The 23,269-nt window shown below is 40.0% G+C and overlaps 1 protein-coding gene across 9 annotated transcripts in view; it reads right to left on the bottom strand.

Annotated features, from left to right (window-relative positions):
• Positions 1 to 4,539: 4,539 nt before the first annotated feature.
• ZNF644 (zinc finger protein 644) overlaps positions 4,540 to 23,269 on the bottom strand; it is a 150,836-nt gene continuing 132,106 nt past the window's right edge. For all 9 annotated transcript variants that reach the window (XM_033916245.1, XM_033916251.1, XM_033916247.1 and 6 more), the window contains 2 exons: positions 22,419 to 22,521; positions 4,540 to 5,847 (listed from right to left, as the gene is read on the bottom strand). In XM_033916245.1, the coding sequence (XP_033772136.1) occupies positions 5,655 to 5,847; positions 22,419 to 22,521 (296 nt within the window). In that variant the 3' untranslated portion in view covers positions 4,540 to 5,654. The remainder of the gene's footprint in view (positions 5,848 to 22,418; positions 22,522 to 23,269) is intronic.

Here is a 23,269-nt window from a genome sequence, read left to right as displayed (position 1 = left end):
ATGACAGATTCTTGGGTGACTCAAGAAGATTGGCCCACATGCCGGAGCTGACAATATGGTCCAGCAGTGGATCGTTTAGGATTTTAGATCTGTTAATTTTATTTTCAAAATCTGAGCTCAAGGTGAGTTACATTCAGGCATCTGAATTACTGTATTTCACTGTCCAAATGGAGGTAATGGAGGATGATGTGACTTTCAAAGAGTGCCAGTGGGAAAAGCAGGACTGACCTCCCTGAATCACAACTTGTTTCTCTAATGCTCAACTATGGTACTCCTCTACTTACCTGCTGCCTCCTCACTTGGGAGTAATCATAGTTTGATAAAGAAGCAAATTATCTAGATTTCATGAGAAATTGTAGAACTAGATGGAGATAAGATGGTGTATTGGATAGCAGCATGCCAGCGTGCTCTAATCTGCAGGCCTAAAACTGGGTTCTAGAGCTGCTATGGGCAGGTCCCATGTTTGTCAGCCATCTTTGCTGCAGTTTCTGGGGTATTTGGCAGCTGAACAGAAGCATGGATGAGAGAGAGGGCTAGGTGAAGGAGCCACTGTCCTAACCAAGACTGATGTTTCACTGAGCAGGATCGGTGAAATCTACTTTTCCAGCCTGGTTGGCCCAACACAGTAGCAGAACTACAGTCAACTGGCTCTCAGTGTGAGGTTTGTCTGCTTTTTGGTGTTGCTGGAAGCTCATCAGTAATAGTGTCAGATGGAAGTGAACTTGCAGTGGATCAGTATGGATGGTGAGAAGGCCTCTGGCATGCTAGTGCTGTAGTTAAGCCTGGTTTTTCCAAGTTGTGGGACATCTCAGGCTGATAAGTTCCTGCTGAACAAGAGCGTATGCAGGTAAGGCTATACTCAAATAGGGCACTGGTTTTTGACCTAAGGGCTGCCGCGTGAGCGGACTGCTGGGCACGATGGACCACTGGTCTGACCCAGCAGTGGCAATTCTTATGTTCTTATCACTTTCTACTAAATTAGATAATGCCCTTTAAAAGAAAATAAGCTTAAAGGGCAAGCAGTCACCTATGTTTGAAGTTGATGAAAAGTTACTTCCGAGGGTAAAGTAGTTATCCATTGGGAGCTGGAAAATCTGGATGAGCTTGAAATTTCCAATTTCCCTGTATCTTCTGTTGTTTTAGATCTTTACTCAATAGACTTGATCAAAAATTGTTGTTTAGAGTTTTAATCTTTCCTTTAGCACTTATTAAATAATTTCCTGTGTGTATTATTAGAATTATTACAAGTTTGTGAAATTACAAGACAGTGATAGGCCAATTGAAAGAATTACGTGGTTTACTGGATATAATTTTTAGAAAAATCTGTATGTATTTTTCATCCTGTCTTGAATCTGGCTCCTCCCTTCTAGCCCTGGGAGTGATATTAGATTCTGCCATGTCTATGAAATCTTAAGTCAATAAGTTAGTAAAGATGTTTTAAAATCTTAGACAACTTAAATGGATTTGCTCCTATTTCTTCAAGAATCATTTTGCTCTGGTAGTACAAATCAATAATTTCAACTCAGATGGACTAATTCCTTATATGTAAGAATCTCAGGAAAAAAAAATATGATCATGTATCCCCTCTATTAACCCACCTTCACTAGCTGCCTGTGGAAACCTGAATGGTTTTAAAAATATCTTATTTACCCCCTCCTTTACAAGCCGCGCTAGCGTTTTTAGTGCCGGCCATGACGGTAACAGCTCAGATGTTCATAGGAATTCTATGAGTGTCAGAGCGGCAGCCGGCGCTAAAAACACTAGCTCGGCCTTGTAAAGGAGGGAGTTTATAAAATACCATCTGGGTAGCCTTCTAAAAGTAGGACGGAGGACGACGGAGTGCGACATTGAACCCGGATGTCTCAATTTGTCCTCCTTTTTCTGGAGCCATATGGTAACCCTATCTAAAAGCTCTGTTCCAGGATACCTCCACCGGAGTATCAAAGTCCCTCCTCGAGGGCTGCAATCCAGTTGGGTTTTCAGGATTTCCTTAATGAATATGCATGAGATCTATTTGCATGCACTGCTTTTCATTGTATGCTAATAGATCTCATATATATTCATTGGGGAAATCCCAAAAACCCGACTGGATTGTGGCCCTCAAGGAGGGACTTTGACATCCCTGTTCCAGTGGGTCAAGCAAGCCATATAACGAATCAAGGTCTTCTCTGCTTTCCATCCATTTCAGGCTACAAGTAAAATGATTTTTAGAAAGTTCATTCTATTTCCAGTCTGCTAAAATTTAGAACTCACTTTCTCCTCCCATCTAGCTAGTATTGCATTGTCATTTTAGAAAATAATTTAAGATATAGCATCATGTATTTGTATTATTCTTTGTGCTAGTCACTGGATTCTTAAATTGCAACTTTGCTTTGGGCCTTACGGGGAGGTGGGCTTCATTTCTATAACAATGAAACAATCCAAATTTTAGCTGAATAAAAGGTGGGCGATTCATGTCAATTAGAGGAAAAATAGTTACAAAACATACTCCCTCTTTTACTAACGCATAGCGCGGTTTTAGCGCTGACAGCGGCGGTAACTGCTCAGATGCTCATAGGAATTCTATAAGCGTCAGAGCAGTTACTGCCGCTTCCAGCTCTAAAACCCACCTTATGCGTTAGTAAAAGAGGGGTTAGTTACTTAGTTATGACAGCCAATCCAGTCTGCCCAATACGAAACTCATACCACGATCCACAGTAACTCGTTCGTAATCTTGATCTGTCCTTGCCATTTTCAGGGCACAAACCATAGAAATCTGCCCAGCATCGGATATAGTCCATCCAGATTTAGCCAGCCATAATTGCAGCTTGGATATAATAATTCAGACTAGTAGAAACCCTGAAGATCATTCTTCAGAAAGCATAGGTCTTTGTCCTTTCTTCAAGCTATGGCCTTCCTTTCTGGCTGGCTCAATCCTCAATGTACACCCCTATTCAGGTAGATGGGTGTCCATTCTTCTGATTCAGTTTCTCTGGGGTACTGTGTTAGCTCTGAGGACCTAAAAGATTCTTTTCACATAAAAATTCAAACCCTAGCTTCTTACTTCTACTTCTTCAAGGTGCACTGAATTGTTGAGGATATCTGAGTTGACACATTCCAAAAATCTTTCATCCTCGGCTTATGGAACCATCAGATGTAATGGATATTATTCTCAAAGTTTCTCAACAAAGTACAAAAATTTTCTAAGTCTTCAGTCCCTTGATTATCTTAATTCTGACCCTCTCGTGGTAATCTAACAGTGTCAAAAATAAACCTTGATCTTTAAGAAAAGCATCTTTTTTTTTTTCTAATCCCTCATCCCTACCAGGCAGGCCCTCTTCTTACTCATGGAAACATGCCTCCTGGTTCAGGTGTGTATTTGTTTTGAGCCATAAGACACAAACAGGCAAAAATGTTGAGGTATTGCAAAAAAAACGGTCAGTACATGATAATATTTGCAAACAGTGGCATGGCAAATGAAGATATATATTACTACAGGGGGGTGGGGCAGTGTGGAAAGAGCATGCTAAAGTGAAAACAGAAGTAGAAAGCATGTTTAAGGATAGAAGAAAAGGCCAAAGTAACAATAACCAAACACAGAGTAACAGAGGATCACAATAGGAGCCAAGTTTGGAAGGGAGGATGAGAGGGAAAAGCACAATGGGGGGGCTAATTTTCAAAGAAGGACAGAGTGAAGGGAGAGAAGTGATGGATGTAGTATCTTTTCAGTTGTATAAATCAAGCAATAAAAATAGTAGAAAAACAATTTTGAAGCAACTTCATCATGGGAGTCAGTGCATTTACAATATACAGTGTTCCCCCGCTCATTCACAGTTTGCGAATTGCAGACCCGCTCATTCGCGGTCTGCTCCAACCGCCTCTTTCTGTAGCAAAGTCGGGCTACACCAATCAGGAGCTGCATGTCAGAGCAGCTCCTGATTGGTGAAGCCTGACTTTACTACAGAAAGAGGCAGTCGGAGCAGACTACGACTGATTTTCTTCACCCACCGGTGCTCCAGCTGACCTCTCCTGACTTTTGACAGGCGAAAAACCGCATTTGCGGTTTTTCAAAATTTGCAGAGGTTCCTGGAATGGAACCCCCACAAATTTCAGGGGACTATGGTATATAACTTATCTTTTTTTAAATGTTAGATTTCTAAACCTAAATTAATTTCTTATGATGCAAATAAATGCTGCATATTAAACAGTCAACTTTTCTTCAAAACTTTTATTTAGAGGATTTCTTGGACCAAGAAATATACCACAAGGAAGTCGCTCCAGTGGTGGTGAGGTATGTATATGTTCCACCAAACACTCATCTAGCTGTAACTGTTGTAACTTTTATTTACATATTTAAGAAATGTCAATGCATATCCTTTGCTTTACTGCAGGTATTACCCTACATTGACAAAAGTTTCCTTGCATATAAAAAGGATATTTCTAAATGCAACCATAGAAAAGATGAAAGTAGTACTAAAACATTTGTTTTTAAATTACTGTTGGGAGACAATTTTAAAGGAAGAATCACAATGTATCATGACTAAGGACACCTGACCACAGTTCCATCCTCACAGCACATTTATTTCAATAGTTCTGGAAAGTAGGCCCTTGGCATGAGCATAGTGTTACACAATTTTCATACATAATGTTACATCCAAAGTTCTAAAATTAATTGTAAACATTTTTCTTCAAATGTAGAAACAGTTCAGTTTGTGTTCAATTTTGCAGTAAAGCTCCAATCTGAAACCAAAGAATTATGAGAGCCTTACTTAAACAGTGTAGTGAGCAATGTTATAATTATGATTCTACAGTGTTCAGTAACATAGCAAATAGGCAAACTTTCTGTAAGCAAACCAAATCTAAAAAAAAAAATACACACAGAAAAAGCACTGAAGGTTATTAACAAAACAAAAGGTCTGTAAAGTGACCAGCTGAGTTCCAGGTCTACTTGGAAACAGAAAGGTTGTCGGGTAAATACAATTTGTAGAAAAAGGAGGTAGCATGGATGCACCACTTTATTGTTAGTGAGAAATAAAATTGAAGTAGAGAATATTTCCTTAACATAATTAGTTTCTTAATTATACACAGTTGTCTGAAATATTTAACAATTTTTCCATCACTTTTTAGTACAAAAAAGCCTCTGTGACAGAAAAAAAAGTATACACCTAAATAGAATAGTACTAGTTGCCCTACTTGGACATTTTAACTACGAAACACATGATATTTAATGCCCTAAATTAATGAATACATTTTGATTAGAAGTTCCTGATATTGTACAAAACACTACATACATACAAACAAAATATAATATTTTATAATGCATGTCTATTTTGTTTTTGGAATAAACTGAATCTCAATTCTGAAAATCACTGTAGATATGCTCTTCCAATAAAATCTACGCGTGCCCACACGTGAATTTAAGAAACTTTATCAAGAGTGAAGACAGTATGGAACTGACATAAACAAAGCTTAAAAATAATTTCTAACCTATATAAAATATAAAGACCATTCACTGTAATTCCAAGTGTTCAACTTCTGATGTTACTGCAATGTAGTTCTTCTATTTCTCAGGTTTTATGGATTTTATAACATGGCTACTTTTTTCAATTTTAAAACCAAAATGTAATGACATATTTAAATTTACATCCTATTTTTTATGTTTAGGCTCTCTTCCTCTATGATGCTGCTTCTGCCATTAATAAAGAAAATGATGCATCAGTAATTGAGGCAGGTTTTTTCAGCAGCGATGTAACTTCCACCATGCCAGCTCCAGTTCGTGGAAGATTTGCATTGATAATATGTCGCTGCAAGTGCTTTATCCAATCTTCTTGGATAGACAAAGGTCCACGAAAGACTAAGCCACAAAACCTGTGTGAAGATGCCAACATTTAGTCAATCAGATATTCAGAACCATTGTCATAATGCAGGTCCCACATTTAAATTCAGTGTTTACTCGATATATTTCTTATCGCTGAACTATCTAAGCAGCCAGGCCTTTTCAGATATCTGTCCTTTTGGATAATCAGGAATATAAAACAAGTGCTAAAATCAAAACAAATTCTTCAGTGCTGGACCCAATAAAAAAAAAAAGTCAAAATGGACCTAGCTACAACTTGGGAAACGAGAGAAATTGATCAGTTCTATTTAAAATTTTATAAATGACTACTATTTTCTCTAATGTTATCATGAGGCAGATTTATTATTATTTAAACTGAACTACTTTATTACTGTTTGTGCCTTGTGTATTCTATGAGTCTCTTAAATGGTAAACACAAGTATTCTGTCTTGACAGAAAGAAAGGGACTTTGGATTTAGCCTTTCAGCTGTAGCTCAAGATAAGTTCGATTCTGAGACAGTAGGTATTTCTCTGTCCTTGTAGGGCTACAATCTAAGGAGCCCTTTTATTAAAGCTTAGAGTGTGCATTTAATTACTACATGGATTATAGGTATAAAATAGGATACCCAGCATTTAGCACATGCTAATGTCTGTTAGCATGTGCTAAGCTTTAGTAAAGGGTTCCTAAGTTTGTACCTGAGACGATGGAGGGTTAATGACTTAAAGATAATAAGCAGCTGCAGTGGAATTGGAAGCAGGCTTTTCTAGTTCTCAACCTGTTGCTCTAGCCATTACAGGGCTACTCCATTCCAGAAAAATTAAAGTAATCTAGAAACGTATTCAAAATCTGGAAACATTAGAAAGCCATGGGATAGGTGGCAAAGTTCAGTTGTGGATTAGGAATTGGTTATCGGATAGAAAACAGAGGGTAGGGTTAAATGATCATTTTTCTCAATGGAGGAGAGTAAACAGTGGAGTGCCACAGGGATCTGTACTGGGACCGGTGCTATTTAACTTATTTATAAATGGAAATTGGGACGACGAGCGAGGTGATTAAATTTGCAGACGATACTAAACTGTTCAAAGTTGTTAAAACGCATGCAGATTGTGAAAAATTGCCAGCAGACCTTAGGAAATTGGAAGACTGGGCGTCCAAGTGGCAGTTGAAATTTAATGTGGCCAAATGCAAACTGATGCACATTGGGAAGAATAACCTGAATCACAGTTACTGGATGCTAGGGTTCACCTTGGGGGTTAGCGCCCAAGAAAAGGATCTGGGTATCATTGTAGACAATACGATGAAATTTTCTGCCCAATGTGCGGCAGCGGCCAAAAAAGCAAACAGGATGCTGGGAATAATTTAAAAAAGGGGATGTTAACAAGACTAAGAATGTCATAATGTCCCTGTATCGCTCCATGGTACAACCTCATTTGGAGTATTGTGTTCAATTCTGGTCTCCTTAGCTCAAGAAAGATATAGTGGCGCAAGAAAAGGTTCAAAGAACAGCGACCAAGTTGGTAAAGGGGAATGAACTCCTCTCATATGAGGAAAGACTGAAAAGGTTAGGTCTCTTCAGCTTGGAAAAGAGATGGCTGAGGGGAGATATGATTTGAAGTCTACAAAATCCTAAGTGGAATAGAACGAGTACAAGTAGATCGATTTTTCACTCCATCAAAAATTACAAAGACTAGGGCAATGTTTCTCAAGTCAGTCCTGGAGTACTCTCTTGCCAGTCAGGTTTTCAAGATATCCACAATGAATATGCATGGAAAAGATTTGCATACAATGGAGGCAATGTATGCAAACGAATCTCATACCTGAAAACCTGACTGGCAAAGGGGTACTCCAGGACTAGCTTGAGAAACACTGGACTAGGGGACACTCAAAGTTATAGGGAAATACTTTTAAAACCAATAGGAGGAAATATTTTTTCACTCAGAGAATAGTTAAGCTCTGGAACGCATTGCCAGAGGTTGTGGTAAGAATAGATAGTGTAGCTGGTTTTAAGAAGTGTTTGAACAATTTCCTGGAGGAAAAGTCTATAATCTGTTATTAAGAAAGACATGAGACAAGCCACTGCTTGCCCTGGATCGGTAGCATCGAATGTTGCTACTCTTTGGGTTTTGTCCAGGTAATAGTGGCCTGGATTGGCCACCGTGAGAACAGGCTACTGGGCTTGATGGACCTTTGGTCTAATCCAGTAAGACTATTGTTATGTTCAAGAAATGGAAAAAGGGTAAAACTGAGGAAAACTGGAAAGAACACAGGAAGTATCAAAAAGAATGTCACCTCGTAGTTAGAAAAGTAAAGAGAATATGAGAAGAAGCTAGCCAGGGAAGCACGAAATTTCAAACCGTTCTTCAGATACGTTAAAGGGAAGCAGCCAGCCAGGGAGAAGGTGGGACCGTTGGTTGATAGAGATAGGAAGGGTGTGGTGAAGGAGGATAAAGAAGTGGCAGAAAGACTAAACATGTTCTTTTCGTCAGTATTTACAAATGAGGACACATCCAACATACCGGAACCAGAACAAATCTTCAAAAGAGAACAAGCAGAAAAATTAGCATCCATGGAAGTGAATCTTGAAGACGTACACAGGCAGTTAGAAAAACTAAAAACTGACAAATCACCAGGCCCGGACGGAATCCACCCCAGGGTACTGAAAGAGCTTAAGGAGGAAATAGCAGAACTACTACGGCAAGTTTGTAATCTATCCCTGAAAACAGGCATGATTTCGGAGGATTGGAAGATAGCCAACGTTACACCCATCTTTAAAAAGGGATCAAGAGGTGACCTCGGTTCCGGGGAAAATGACGGAAGCGCTGATTAAAGATAGCATCGAGGAGCATCTAGAAAGGACTAAACTTATGAAAATAAGCCAACATGGCTTCTGGAAGGAAAGATCATGCCTAACGAACTTATTGCACTTCGAAGGAATTAATAAACGGATGGACAAAGGGGACCTCATAGACATCGTATAATTAGACCTGGTGGGCCGCTGCATGAGTGGGCTGCTGGGCAGGATGGACCTCTGGTCTGACCCAGCAGAGGCACTTCTTATGTTCTTATGTAGAAGTGCAGAGTGATGCAGGTGGAAAAGAGGAACCTGAACTGTAGCTAAGTCGTGTTGGATTCTATGTTAGGAGCCATTCCCCAGGAAAAGGATCTAGGTTAGAGAGTAACATGGGGACAAATTTGTCCCTGTAGGAACTCAATTTCCCTACCCCATCCCTGTGAGTTTTGTTGCTGTCCCTGCTCCATTCCTGTAAGCTCTGTTTTAACCGCACAAGCCTTGAACACTTATGATTTTAGAGTGTTTGAGGCTTGTGCAGATGAGGACAGAGCTTGCCGGAATGGGGCAAGCACAAGAAAAGAACTCACAGGGATGGGATGGGAAAATGAGTTCCCACGGGGACGGGGAAAAATTTGTCTCTAATCTAGGTGTCATTGTTGAGGATATGTTGAAACCCTCAGCTTATTGTGAGGTGGTGGCTAAGAAAGCAAATAGAATGTTAGAAATTATCAGGAAAGGAATAGATACATATGAAAATGTTATAATGTCCTTATATCGCTCTATGGTACAGCTGGAGGACAGACCATAACCTGAGGAGCTCGAAATCACTTGTAATCTATTACAGTCTCGCCTGGAGGATCAGGAAAATCAGGGGAGACAGAACAATCTGCATCTGATAGCTCTCCCAGAGCACATTAAGGACTCTGAGCTGTGGCCCATTATTGAAAAATGGCAGCCGAAGCACGTGGGCTTGCACCTGGATCCTGGCTGCGGAGTGGTAGAGCAGGTGCATCACTTCGGGGCACATGCCACTTGACCGCATCCAGTGATAGCCTGGTACTTGAATGTGGCGGTGAAGGACCGCATTCTAGCACAGTTTCCAAAGGCTGGGACTCTGGGATATGAGGGCAAAAAAATTCTGCTCTTTAATGACTACTCCATGGATATTGCTGGGAGACGCAAGGCTCTGGCCCCGTATGGTGCGGAGCTGCAGAACCGAGGCTTGCGCTTCACCGTCCTGTTTCCGGCCCAGGTTCGGATCCACACCGCAGATGGGACCAAACTGTGTGAGACAAAAGAAGACCTGCAGGCCTTACTGGCTGATCATCGTGGAGCACCCGCACCCTGAGAGCCTTGGTGATGGCTCCACTAGCAACAATCAGGGGATTTTACTCTCTCTTTTGACAGTTTCCCGAGTGAGTGGGAACTTATGTGGGACCCCTCGCAGTTTTCCTGCCGTTTCCTGTGGCATGCATGCTGCCGATGTCCTTAGGCAGCTAGGACATCAGCCTTTCCAATAACAAATGGGAGATGGCGTGCGGTGCACTTTCTCAGGACTTGGCTGGGCCCTGATTGTTACTTTGCCCCCATGGCAGACCTTGTTGGGGATCCTGTACTTGCTTCTACTTGGCAGCTTGAGGGTCTCCTGGAGCCTCAGGCTGCCTTGGATACTCAGTGCACAACATATCACATTAGGCCGCTTAGCAGGAAGGTTCGGCCTCTCCAAGATGTTTGGGGCCTGTACTTATGCCTGCAATGCCTGATAACTAGTATGTTTCATTGTATTATTTCTGTGATTGGACGTGTGGCATGGTCTGTGAGTGAGTGTTCAGTCACTTTGGGCTGGGCAAACCATACGCACCTCATGTCTCTTCGAATTTCACTATGTAATTTGCACGGGGACCTGACGCGCTCTGTCTCCCTTTTCAGAGGGACAAGACAGGGCTGTCCCTTGTCCCCTCTCTTGTTTATATTGTTTTTAGAACCCTTAGCTACTAAGATTCGACACTCTCTGATCTTGGTGGGAATCCATGTGGGGGGTCAGGAATGTTGCATTACTATGTTCGCGGATGATATGCTACTATTTATCATCTCTCAAGAATAACAGACCTGATTCATCATTTTGGATGGATGAACATTTACCGTTTCTGGGGGCCTGGGTGAATTCCATGCGGGAAATGATGGTATGGGAGCTTAGAGGGGAACGCCATGATTAGAGGGCAAGGAGAAAATCTTACTGGGCCCTGGGCATGCATTTCTTGCTAATACGCTAGTGGATGGATGATTCTGTGTGGGGTTACTGGATGGGGGTCTGCTCTTGGAATTGACAACAGGGAGAGGGGGGTTGGGTTATCTGTCTCTTTTTTTGGGTTGGAGGGGTAGGTAGCTGGGGGATGGGGGATCCATATATGTCAAAAATATGGTTCTCTCTCTTAGTGTGGGAGCTGTACTGTGGCTTTGCTCATGAATTTCTAAACTTGCCCTTCTTGGGGGAATGCTTTGTGCACCCTTTTATTATTTTTCTTCCATGGTTGTGTTTTCCTCTCCCTCAGAAGGGGTTGATTGGTATTTTGATTTGCTGTTTCTCAATGGTGCATTTCACTCTATGCATTATTTGTATTGCTTGTTTTTTCATTGTTCGCTCACTGGTGTGAAAATCAATAAAAAATTTTATTTAAAAAAAAAAAAGAAAAAAGTCTATAGACCATTATTGAGATGGCTTCTGGAAATCCACTACTTATTCCTAAACTAAGCAGCAAAAAATCTGTTTTACTATGTTGGTCACTTTTGGAAACTGGGCTTGATGGACTTTCTGTCTGTCCCAGTATGGTAATTCTTATATTCATATGAGATCCGATCATTGAAAGATAAATTTGAATCTATTATGATTTCTAAATACTTGAATTTACTAACCTTTGGAATGTTTTCCAAGAAAACTAACCCCCTCTTCTACAAAACTGCAATAGCAGTTTGTAGCACAGAGAGCCGCGCTGAATGGCCCACGCTGCTCCCAATGCTCATAGGAACTCTATGAGTGTCGGGAGCAGCGCGGCTCACTGCGCTAAAAACTGCTATCGCAGTTTCGTAGAAGAGGGGATAAATGTAATATTAGGTTCAATTCCATGTCTTACAATCCAACAAGAAAAACATTTCTTAATATTTAAAAGCAATTTATTATTATTCAACCACATATTTATTAAAGGAAAATTTAGTTGCAAATAATTTATATTTAGACTAATTGGATCTATTTTGGTTACCAGTATGATATCATTTACATAACAATATGCTAGAATTTCATGCTCTTTAGTGCCCCGTCATTAGTAGCTGTATAGAAGCTTTCAATAAATAATAGCAGTTAAAGGTGTCAAAAATATATTGAACAAGACAGGAGACAGAGAAAAACCTTGTGGTAAACCAGAAGGTAATTTGAATGTAGAGCAGGGGTGTCAAAGTCCCTCCTCGAGAACCGCAATCCAGTCGGGTTTTCAGGATTTCCCCAATGAATATGCATGACATCTATTTGCATGCACTGCTTTCATTGTATGCTAATAGATCTCATGCATATTCATTGGGGAAATCCTAAAACCCGACTGGATTGCGGCCCTTGAGAAGGGGCTTTGACACTCCTGAATAGAGGATGTGATATGATTTGCAATAACAGAGAAGGTCCTACCCTCAAGAAAAGATGAAAACCAGAATAATATTTTGGACCCTATGTCGATCTCAGCTAATCTATGAGCATAATTTGATTATCAACAAGATCAAAAGCAGCAGTCAAATCTAAATAAACTGCAAGAGCCAAATAGCCACTGTAAAATCTCCAATACATCATTAAGAAATCGACATAATATAGTTTCAGTGCTATGATTGGCATGAAAACCTGATTGCTTGGGATGCAGCACATTTGTTTTATCTATAAAAGATGTGAGTTGTAGAACGACAACATGTTCAACCATCTTACTACCTAGGAACAGATTGGAAATAGGCATATCAATTTTGTTAATTTGTAATATCAGAATTAGTCAATTTAAGAATAGGAGTAATAAACGTATGATTCCATGCTGTTGGAAATATTCCTTCTTCAAGACTTTGATTAATCATCTGCTGTAAAAAAAGGAAGTAGGGGGAGAGTGTGGCGCAGTGGTTAAAGCTACAGCCTCTGCACCCTGGGGTTGTGGGTTCAAACCCATGCTGCTCCTTGTGACCCTGGGCAAGTCACTTCATCCCCACATTGCCCCAGGTACATCAAATAGATTGTGAGCCCACCGGAACAAACAGGGAAAAATGCTTGAATACCTGAATAAATTCATGTAAACCGTTCTGAGCTCCCCTGAACGGTATAGAAATTTGAATGAATAAACATCCAACTTTTAGGCAAATGGATCAAGTATTTTACAGATATCAATTCCATTGAAAATTTTACTAAGTTGTATCATTGTGCAAGGCACAAAATCATTAAGTTTAGAAGTAACAGTATTTTCAGAAAGCACAGTTGGATTTGAAATAACATTATTTGAAGAAAACATATTTCTTAGTGATATGATTTTATCTTCAAAGAAATTGGCTAACGAGTCAGCTGTAGGCATATATACAGTCATGTTAAAAAATTAGGATACCTATTGAAATATTCATTTTTCTCTTAAGAAATGTTCACATATCGATGTCAAATCTTTTTTTTTTTTTTTTAAATCTCTGGAAAAGAAAGTAATGTAATTGCAGGTAAACAACAAAAACTTTCCTTGATTTACTCATACAACAAAAGATATCCACAAAAATATGTACACTTCTCCCTCCGAATCCGCGGATTCGGTTATTCGCAATTTTTTTATTAAAAAAAAAAGCAGCTAATTCCGGACCTTCCATGCCTCCCTCCCGGCATACCAGACCTTACCTGGTGGTCTTGCGGGCTTTCGAGTTAGGAGCGATTGTCCTACACTCCTGCCCCGTGCAGGTCACTCATAGAAAATGGCTGCCGTGAGTTCCGGTCGTAGTCTCAAGAGACTTTGGGAACTCATGGCAGCCATTTGTTATGAGTGATCTGCAGGGGGCAGGAGGGTAGGAAGATCGCTCCTGCTCCGAAAGCCCGCTAGACCACCAGGTAAGTTCTGGGATGCCGGGAGGGAGGCGAGAAGATCCAGAATGAGGCAGGGGGGAGGCAGAGCCGGCCGAAAAGTTATTTGCGGTTTTTCATACTTCGCGGTCTGGTTCTGCACCTAACCCCTGTGGATATGGAGGGAGAAGTGTATTCTAACTAAGGAATAAATTAAGACACCCCCACATATCCTCCCACTTAAAGTGGCTCAAATCACACACAGGTGTACATGATTAGAACATCGTTACTCAGCATTTTAAAGGTTTGCTCTACTTAAACCTCAGACATTTAGTTTAGTGTGCTTATGACTGCTACGGTGAGAGTGAACATCATGGTGAGATCAAAAGAGTTGGCCGAGGCCTTTAGAAAGAAGATTTAAAAAGATCTCGAAAGGGAAAGGGTAAGGGATTTAAAAAGATCTTGAAAGAATTTGACATTAGCCATTCCACAGTCCGGAAAATAGTGTACAAGTGGAAAACTTTCCAAACAACTTCCAACATTCACAGACATCCGAGCAAGTTGACCCCCAGAGCAGACCGCATCATGCTAAAAGAAGTCTCCAAAAACCCTAAAATGTCATCAAAGGACCTACAGCAGGCTCTTGTTACTGTTGATATGAAAGTGCATGCCTCTACAATCAGAAAGAGACTGCACAAATTTAACTTGCATGGGAGGTGTGCAAGGAGGAAACCTTTGCTCTCTAAGAGAAACATCAAGGCCAGACTGAAGTTTGCCAGAGAGAACGTAGACAAACATCAGGACTTCTGGAATAGTGTTCTATGGACAGATGAATCTAAAATTGAATTATTTGGACACCAGAGAGGACATGTTTGGTGTACATCAAATACAGCATTCCAGGAAAAGAGCTAGAGAATGACACGGGAACAAATTTTTCCCTGTCCCATCCCCCTGAGTTCTTTTCCTGTCTCTGCATCATTCCTGCAAGCTCTGTCCTCATCTGCACAAACCACAAACACTTTAAAATCATAAGTGTTCGAGGCTTGTGCGGTTAAGGCAGAGCTTACAGGAATGGGGCAGGGACAGGGACAAAACTCATGTCATTCTCTAAAAAGAACCTCATACCAACTTTGAAGCATGGAGATGGAAGTGTCATGGTTTGGGGTTGCTTTGCTGCAGCAGGACCTGGCCATGAATTCTACCGTGAATTCTACCGTGTATCAGAGGGTGCTTGAGGAACATGTGAGACCAACTATAAGAAAATTAAAGCTGAAGCGGAACTGGACCCTGTAACACGACAATTACCTAAAACATACCAGTAAAATCCATCAAGGACTGACTGAAAACTAAGAAATGGAGAGTCCTGGAGTGGCCGAGTCAAAGCCCTGATCTTAAGCCCACTGAGATACTATTGGGTGATTTGAAAAGTGGTGTACATGCAAGAAACCTCTCAAACATCTCACAGCTGGAAGAATTTTGCATTCAGGAGTGGGCCAAACTTTCCTCAGACCGATGTCAGACTGGTAGATGGCTACAAGAAGGTCTCACTGCAGTTATTTCAGCCAAAGGGGGTAACACTAGATATTAGGGTGTAAGGTGCTTTAATTTATTCCTCAACTAGCTGATGACCCGGCGTTGCACGGGTATTTAATTATAGCAATAACACAGTAAATGGATTGAAATAAAGATACTTTATAGTGGTGAATGAAATTATTTTTTTACAGCTTTATAAAAAGTACAATAATCAAATTATAATGTGAAATATTTGACAAAATGAATACAATACAACTAACACAAAACTTGATTATAAACAACAATTTTAGTTTCACCTCCAGGAGCAAGAACATATAAATTCTTGGGTGAACCCACCCTTGATCAAGCAACATAGAGTTGTCCATGGGAAAAACAGGGGGATCTTAAATCCACTCCACAGTATGTAATAGTCTGTCCCTGTGATTTGTTGATTGTGATAGAGAATGCAAGTCTCACTGGAATTTGCAATCTCTTAAACTGAAAAGGAAGATCTGTTGGAATAAGTGGCATCCAAAAGTTTCAGTATTGATTTAAACAACTCAATATGTGGAAACTCAGGTTGAAAAGAAACTCCATGTAGTTTGTTCCTGGTTCAGAATGGAACCTGTGTTCCTAGTTCAGGATATGTGAGTACTCATGTAATGTAATAACATTATGAACTGGGGTGCATGAAGGAAACAGTTACAAACACAGTTAGAACATACAAACTCTATATGTATGGTGTCCGTGGTAGAATAGAAACGATGTCCCTAGTGGTTATAGTGTCATAGAAAGTGTTTTATAGTTGGAATTACAGTGAGAATGGCAGCTTTTTACATTTTTTCCATTGACATGAATGGGTGAAATCTGATTTTCTGTTTGTAGCTCCGCCCACGTGTGCAGGTGGGCAGCGAGACCCCCAGAACATATCACCCCAGGTAGTGAGGGATCTGCATGCCAAGTTTTGTTCAAATCGGTCAAGCCGGTTTTGAATTACAGTGAGAATGGCAGGTTTTTACATTTTTTCCATTGACATGAATGGGTGAAATAAGATTTTCTGTTTGTAGCTCCGCCCACGTGTGCAGGTGGGCCGCGAGACCCCCAGAACATATCACCCCAGGTAGTGAGGGATCTGCATACCAAGTTACGTTCAAATCGGTCAAGCCGGTTTTGAATTACAGTGAGAATGGCAGGTTTTTACATTTTTTCCATTGACATGAATGGGTGAAATAAGATTTTCTGTTTGTAGCTCCGCCCACGTGTGCAGGTGGGCCGCGAGACCCCCAGAACATATCACCCCAGGTAGTGAGGGATCTGCATGCCAAGTTTTGTTCAAATCGGTCAAGCCGGTTTTGAATTACAGTGAGAATGGCAGGTTTTTACATTTTTTCCATTGACATGAATGGGTGAAATCTGATTTTCTGTTTGTAGCTCCGCCCACGTGTGCAGGTGGGCAGCGAGACCCCCAGAACATATCACCCCAGGTAGTGAGGGATCTGCATGCCAAGTTTTGTTCAAATCGGTCAAGCCGGTTTTGAATTACAGTGAGAATGGCAGCTTTTTACATTTTTTCCATTGACATGAATGGGTGAAATAAGATTTTCTGTTTGTAGCTCCGCCCACGTGTGCAGGTGGGCCGCGAGACCCCCAGAACATATCACCCCAGGTAGTGAGGGATCTACATACCAAGTTTTGTTCAAATCGGTCAAGCCGTTTTTGAATTACTGTGAGAATGGCAGCTTTTTACATTTTTTCCATTGACATGAATGGGTGAAATCTGATTTTGTTTGTAGCTCCGCCTACGTGTGCAGGTGGGCCGCGAGACCCCCAGAACATATCATCCCAGGTAGTGAGGGATCAGCATACCAAGTTTCGTTCAAATTGGTCAAGCCGTTTTTGCGTGATCGCGGCACATACACACATACATACATACACACATACATACCTCCGATTTTATATATATATAGATTAGAATACACATTTTTGTGGATATCTTTTGTTTCATAAGTAAATCAAGGAAAATTTTTGTTGCTTACCTGCAATTACATCACTTTCTTTTCCAGAGATAGAGATAAATAAAAAAAGAAAAAAAGATTTGACATCGATATGTGAACATTTCTTAAGAAAGAACTGAATATTTCATGCGGTGTCCTAATTTTTTCATATAACTATTTGTTTTGTCCTGTTTTGATTTGTTAGTTAGAGAATAATAAAGCCTAAATAATTCTTTTGGTTTATTTTCTCAACTCTCTAACCTCCGATTAAAATACTCTCATTTGGATTTTTTCAATTTCTTACTATAATTAGATCTTGCCAAACTGTTTTTGTGTAAGTTCAGAGGTTTTTGATTTTTGCCAATGACGCTCCAAATGACGTATTTTTCTTTTCAATTATTTTAAACCTGAGTGAAACAAATTACCTGACTTTAATTTATTATTATCAACTAAGACGGGAGGAGCCCGCCAATCGAGTTCATTTTTAACGTAGATTGCCATAGAGAAGCCTTATTCTCCATCTTCAAAGATGTAAAACTATCTGGTAGACATTTAATTCCAGCTAAAAACTGGAGTTGTAAACTCAGCTTGCTGTAAAGAAAGTGGTGATCCATACAATGAAAATAAAATAAGTTCATGATCAGTCCAAGAGAGGCTATGACCTGAAAAATTATATAAATTAAAATCAATTGTGACTTTTGAAATGGTTTGATCCAAAATATGGCCAACATTATGTGTTGGAAATTAGACACTGTTTCATTTCTAAATCAATAAGAAATTGATTTTTTAATATTTGGTATGTGAATGTCCTAAATTATCAAAATGAATATTAAAATCACCTCTAATGATCAAATTAGGATATCTTAAAGACAGTTGAGCAATAGTTAAATAAATTTTATCCCATATTTCCAATGGAAAATTTGGTAGGCAGTAAATAATCACCAGATAGCTAAACTCAACACGAAAACTGTTTTCTTAACAACAATTCTTTGTAAGGAAGCATAGTAGTAGGTAGCTCTGTAAAGGGAAATCTATTATCAAATATCAGCACCAGCCCACCACCCCTTTCAGAAGTGTTCACAGAAGAAAATCCTGGAGAAGGACCGAGATTGTCCGGCAAAGTTACACGAGAAAATGGAGTAGATTCTGCGCCGTTCACGGAGGAGGGTGTTTATGAGCAACTTGAAAAACTGAAGGTGGACAAAGCGATGGGACCAGACGGGATCCATCCCAGGATACTAAGGGAACTCAGAGAGGTTCTGGCGAGTCCTATTAAAGACTTGTTCAACAAATCTCTGGAGACGGGAGTGATTCCTGGGGATTGGAGGAGAGCGGATGTGGTCCCTATTCATAAAAGTGGTCACAGGGATGAAGCAGGAAACTACAGGCCGGTGAGCCTCACTTCAGTTGTTGGAAAAATAATGGAAGTGTTGCTGAAAGAAAGGATAGTGTATTTCCTTGAATCTAATGGGTTACAGGATCCGAGGCAACATGGCTTTACAAAAGGTAAATCGTGCCAAACGAACCTGATTGAATTTTTTGATTGGGTGACCAGAGAGCTGGATCGAGGACAAATGCTAGATGTAATTTATTTGGATTTCAGCAAAGCCTTTGATACAGTTCCTCATAGGAGGCTGTTGAACAAACTTGAAGGGCTGAAGTTAGGACCCAAAGTGGTGAACTGGGTCAGAAACTGGCTGTCGGACAGACGCCAGAGGGTGGTGGTTAATGGAAGTCGCTCGAAGGAAGGAAAGGTGACTAGTGGAGTCCCTCAGGGTTCGGTGCTGGGGCCAATCCTGTTCAATATGTATGTAAGTGACATTGCTGAAGGGTTAGAAGGAAAAGTGTGCCTTTTTGCAGATGATACCAAGATTTGTAACAGAGTTGACACCGAAGAGGGAGTGGAAAATATGAAAAAGGATCTGCAAAAGTTAGAGGAATGGTCTAATTCCTGGCAACTAAAATTCAATGCAAAGAAATGCAGAGTAATGCATTTGGGGATTAATAATAGGAAGGAACCGTATATGCTGGGAGGAGAGAAGCTGATATGCACGGACGGGGAGAGGGACCTTGGGGTGATAGTGTCCGAAGATCTAAAGGCGAAAAAACAGTGTGACAAGGCAGTGGCTGCTGCCAGAAGGATTCTGGGCTGTATAAAGAGAGGCGTAGTCAGTAGAAGAAAGGTGTTGATGCCCCTGTACAGGTCATTGGTGAGGCCCCACTTGGAGTATTGTGTTCAGTTTTGGAGACCGTATCTGGCGAAAGACGTAAGAAGACTTGAGGCGGTCCAGAGGAGGGCGACGAAAATGATAGGAGGCTTGCACCAGAAGACATATGAGGAGAGACTGGAAGCCCTGAATATGTATACCCTAGAGGAAAGGAGAGACAGGGGAGATATGATTCAGACGTTCAAATACTTAAAGGGTATTAACGTAGAACAAAATCTTTTCCAGAGAAAGGAAAATGGTAAAACCAGAGGACATAATTTGAGGTTGAGGGGTAGTAGATTCAGGGGCAATGTTAGGAAATTCTACTTTACGGAGAGGGTGGTGGATGCCTGGAATGCGCTCCCGAGAGAGGTGGTGGAGAGTAAAACTGTGACTGAGTTCAAAGAAGCGTGGGATGAACACAGAAGATTTAGAATCAGAAAATAATATTAAAGATTGAACTAGGCCAGTTACTGGGCAGACTTGTACGGTCTGTGTCTGTGTATGGCCGTTTGGAGGAGGATGGGCAGGGGAGGGCTTCAATGGCTGGGAGGGTGTAGATGGGCTGGAGTAAGTCTTAACAGAGATTTCGGCAGTTGGAACCCAAGCACAGTACCGGGTAAAGCTTTGGATTCTAGCCCAGAAATAGCTAAGAAGAAAAAAAAAAAAAAAAAAAAAAAATTTTTAAATTGAATCAGGTTGGGCAGACTGGATGGACCATTCGGGTCTTTATCTGCCGTCATCTACTATGTTACTAAGTATGAGATCTAGTTAAATAACTATGATTTAGAGGACTAGAATCCAAAATGAAAATCTTCTCCATACCGCAACCATGTTTCCGTCAAACCAAGTATCTGAATATCATGTGAAATTATAACACACTGTATTTTAAAGCTCCTCGGACTGCAGATTTGTTTGAAAACTTATTGCACTGCAGATACTGCATTGCTGTCTTCATCTGACATTGCACCTCTAAAATATGAACACTGGAGTCTGCTCAATAAATATCTTGTGTTGCCATGGTGGAGTCCCCTGTTTCTCCTGGTATTGGTGTGTATCTCCAAACCAGTTTTCTGTCTAACCACTAATAATAAAAAGGAAGGTGCTATGATTTCAGCAGACCACACCACAACACAGAAGCCCAAAGGAATTGTGTGAGCTCGAAAGCTTTATTCAGCCACTAAACATCCTTAACTTGAAACACAGTGTCTGATGTAGCCATGCTCTGTATGAACACTGCATCAGGAATCTAATATAACAAGAAACATGAAACAATTCACATATAAATCAAATGCCAAGCAACATTGATACAAAAATTATAAAAATTAAAAAAGTTTTAAGTTTTGTCAGTTACAAACTATAACCTATGATTTTAATGTGTCAATGTTGCTTGATATTGGATAAATGTTAATTTGTTAACTTCTCATGTTTCTCATTATATTAGACCCTTGATACAGCTTTATTGAGGGAAACGTGGCCATGTTGGGCACTCTATTTCCCAGCTAATGATGTTTAATGGCTGAATAAAGCTTTCGAGCTCACACAATTCCTTTGGGCTTCTCTGTGTTTTGGGCACTATCGTGTACTACATAGCAAGATAGATGACTTCCAGTCGACACTTTTTGCATAGCAGATATAAGTTTCAAGTTCAAGTTTCAAGTTTTATTTTGGTTTGATAAATCGCTTATTCAAATTTACTAAGCGAGTTACAATAAAGATGAACATACATTTAGACATACTATTAAAATTTAAAAATAATGGGTTAGACCGACAAACAGAGTACTTGAGAACTGAAACACAATGGCGGTAAAAGGGTGACCACTATCATTAAAATCTACAAATAGATTTTGAAGCCTCAACTGTCCCGAGGGTACACTACATTTCAGAAGTGCTCACATCAGGAATCATTCCATCCCTGTTGGCATAAAGACCTTGCTAGAATATTTGAAAGAAGAGATCCAGAATCCTACAGCAAGTCAGAGTGACTGGAATCTACCAGAAGTCTGAAACTTAACACCAAGTTCTTCCAAAAGGTAAAAATTTTAAATCATATTAAATGGGCCACCTTCATGGCTTACATTATATATTACAGTGCAGAATACCAGGCTCAGATTCTCCATTTGCTGAGGCTAGCTGCTGGCTAGATCTGGGTGTGCCATGGAGTAATGTGTCAAGGTCTAGAGAGGAGGTGAAATGACTCTTGATCTTGTTAGCCAGCCATCCTGAGGGGTACCCTATAGAAGCAGCTTCCTCCAGCTCTTGACACTCAAGCATGCAATTCTGAAAGGGGAATAAAAAAGTAAAAGAAAAAAAAAAAGAACAGGAAACCACAGCAGTTCTGGAGTTCTACAAGAAGCAGTGTGCATAAAGCAATTTGGTGTCTCAGTCCAGGTTAAGTTAATAAATATGCCAACTGAACGTCTTGTGTCTTATGCATTACAGAATGATCTTTTGTAACAACTTTCTTTGTTAGAGTCTGTAGATTATTTATCACAAGAAGTGTAACTTAAGAAATTTTGCACCATCACTTTGGAACTCATAGGAAACAAGGAACAAACATTTGGAAAAAGTTTAAAACTTGTCTTTTTCCTTAGGATTGGATTCTGTGGATTACTGAATTTTTGTGTGTGTGAGCGCTGCTTCTATAGACTGTGAGCTGGTTTTTCAGTGATAGGTGGACTTTGTTAGATGATGTTATTTTTAAGTTTTTACTTATTTAGCTGTCTGCTTAGCATTTATTAGTACATTTGGTTGTTTTTTTGTTTTAATTATACCTCACTTTGAATCCATTTAGAGAAAAATGGGATGCATACAATCTTCAATGTTTTTATAATAATGTAACATTTTAATATTGTTTGAAGTTTTAATGGCAAACCTAGGTTTTGCTAGCTCAATATACCATTGCTCAGACAACATACTGCAATTGTGATTCATCAGCAGCCAGCCAGGAATATATTGCAAACTGACATACTTTGTAAGTTTTTTAAAACACTTAATAACTTCAAACTGCACAAACTGCTGAAGTAACATTGACCAAACAGTACAAACCTGCATCTCAGTATGTAAACGTCATCAGAACTATGAGGTAACGGCAGCACTTTTTTCTTACTTCCTGATCGTGATTTAGACTTCTTCTGCTTACAGTCTAATGCTTAAAAAAACAAACAAACAGAAACCACACACACTTTAAATATATTAATGCTTAAAAAACCCCACTTTAAATATATAAGTTCAACCTAAACAAAAAGCTCATATTAAATAAAGGTTATCACAATCATAGATTTACCACTATAGCACTCATTTCGCTCCTGCTCTTATTTTCTAGGTCAATGTGTCAACAAAAGGCAGAATTATCATATAAAAACCACTCTGTTAGAGATGAAAGAAAAATCCCATCACTACACAAATTTGCAGGTAATGTACTCATTCATTTATTCATTAGAAATTAGACTTGCATTAAAGCAAGATAAAAAGCGATTGTGTTCTTACCTTGATAATATATTTTCCAGTGGTTAGGTGTGTCATTCTGGACAAGCGGGCTCTCCCTCCGTAGCCGCGAGCCATATGCAGAAGGAATCCAGTTCGGATTTTTTCTGTGCCCCTCCTACTTCACTAGGGGCTCCGCTGCCACCTACAATTAGTACCCAAACTTGCAAGAGCTCGATCAAAATCGTGTGAAGTAAGGGAAAATGGGAAACTTCCTAAACAAATAAAGTGTTCTGCTCGAACATAACACTGGAACAAGCAATGAACAACTAACAGCCAACAGAAGCATCAAAGGTAGTATACCCCTGTAGAAGCCAAAACATCATTATATAGCATTCTTTAGGGTCCAAAGGGCTGACTATCATCCAAGATACATACTTGGAAAAGAGTAAACAGAATGAGACAGTAGGCAG

The sequence above is a fragment of the Geotrypetes seraphini genome, chromosome 12 (genome assembly GCF_902459505.1).
Source record: "Geotrypetes seraphini chromosome 12, aGeoSer1.1, whole genome shotgun sequence".
Classification (NCBI taxonomy): Eukaryota; Metazoa; Chordata; class Amphibia; order Gymnophiona; family Dermophiidae; genus Geotrypetes; species Geotrypetes seraphini.
Note: the sequence above shows the minus strand (reverse complement) of the source record. Positions and strands in the feature narration are given on the sequence as shown.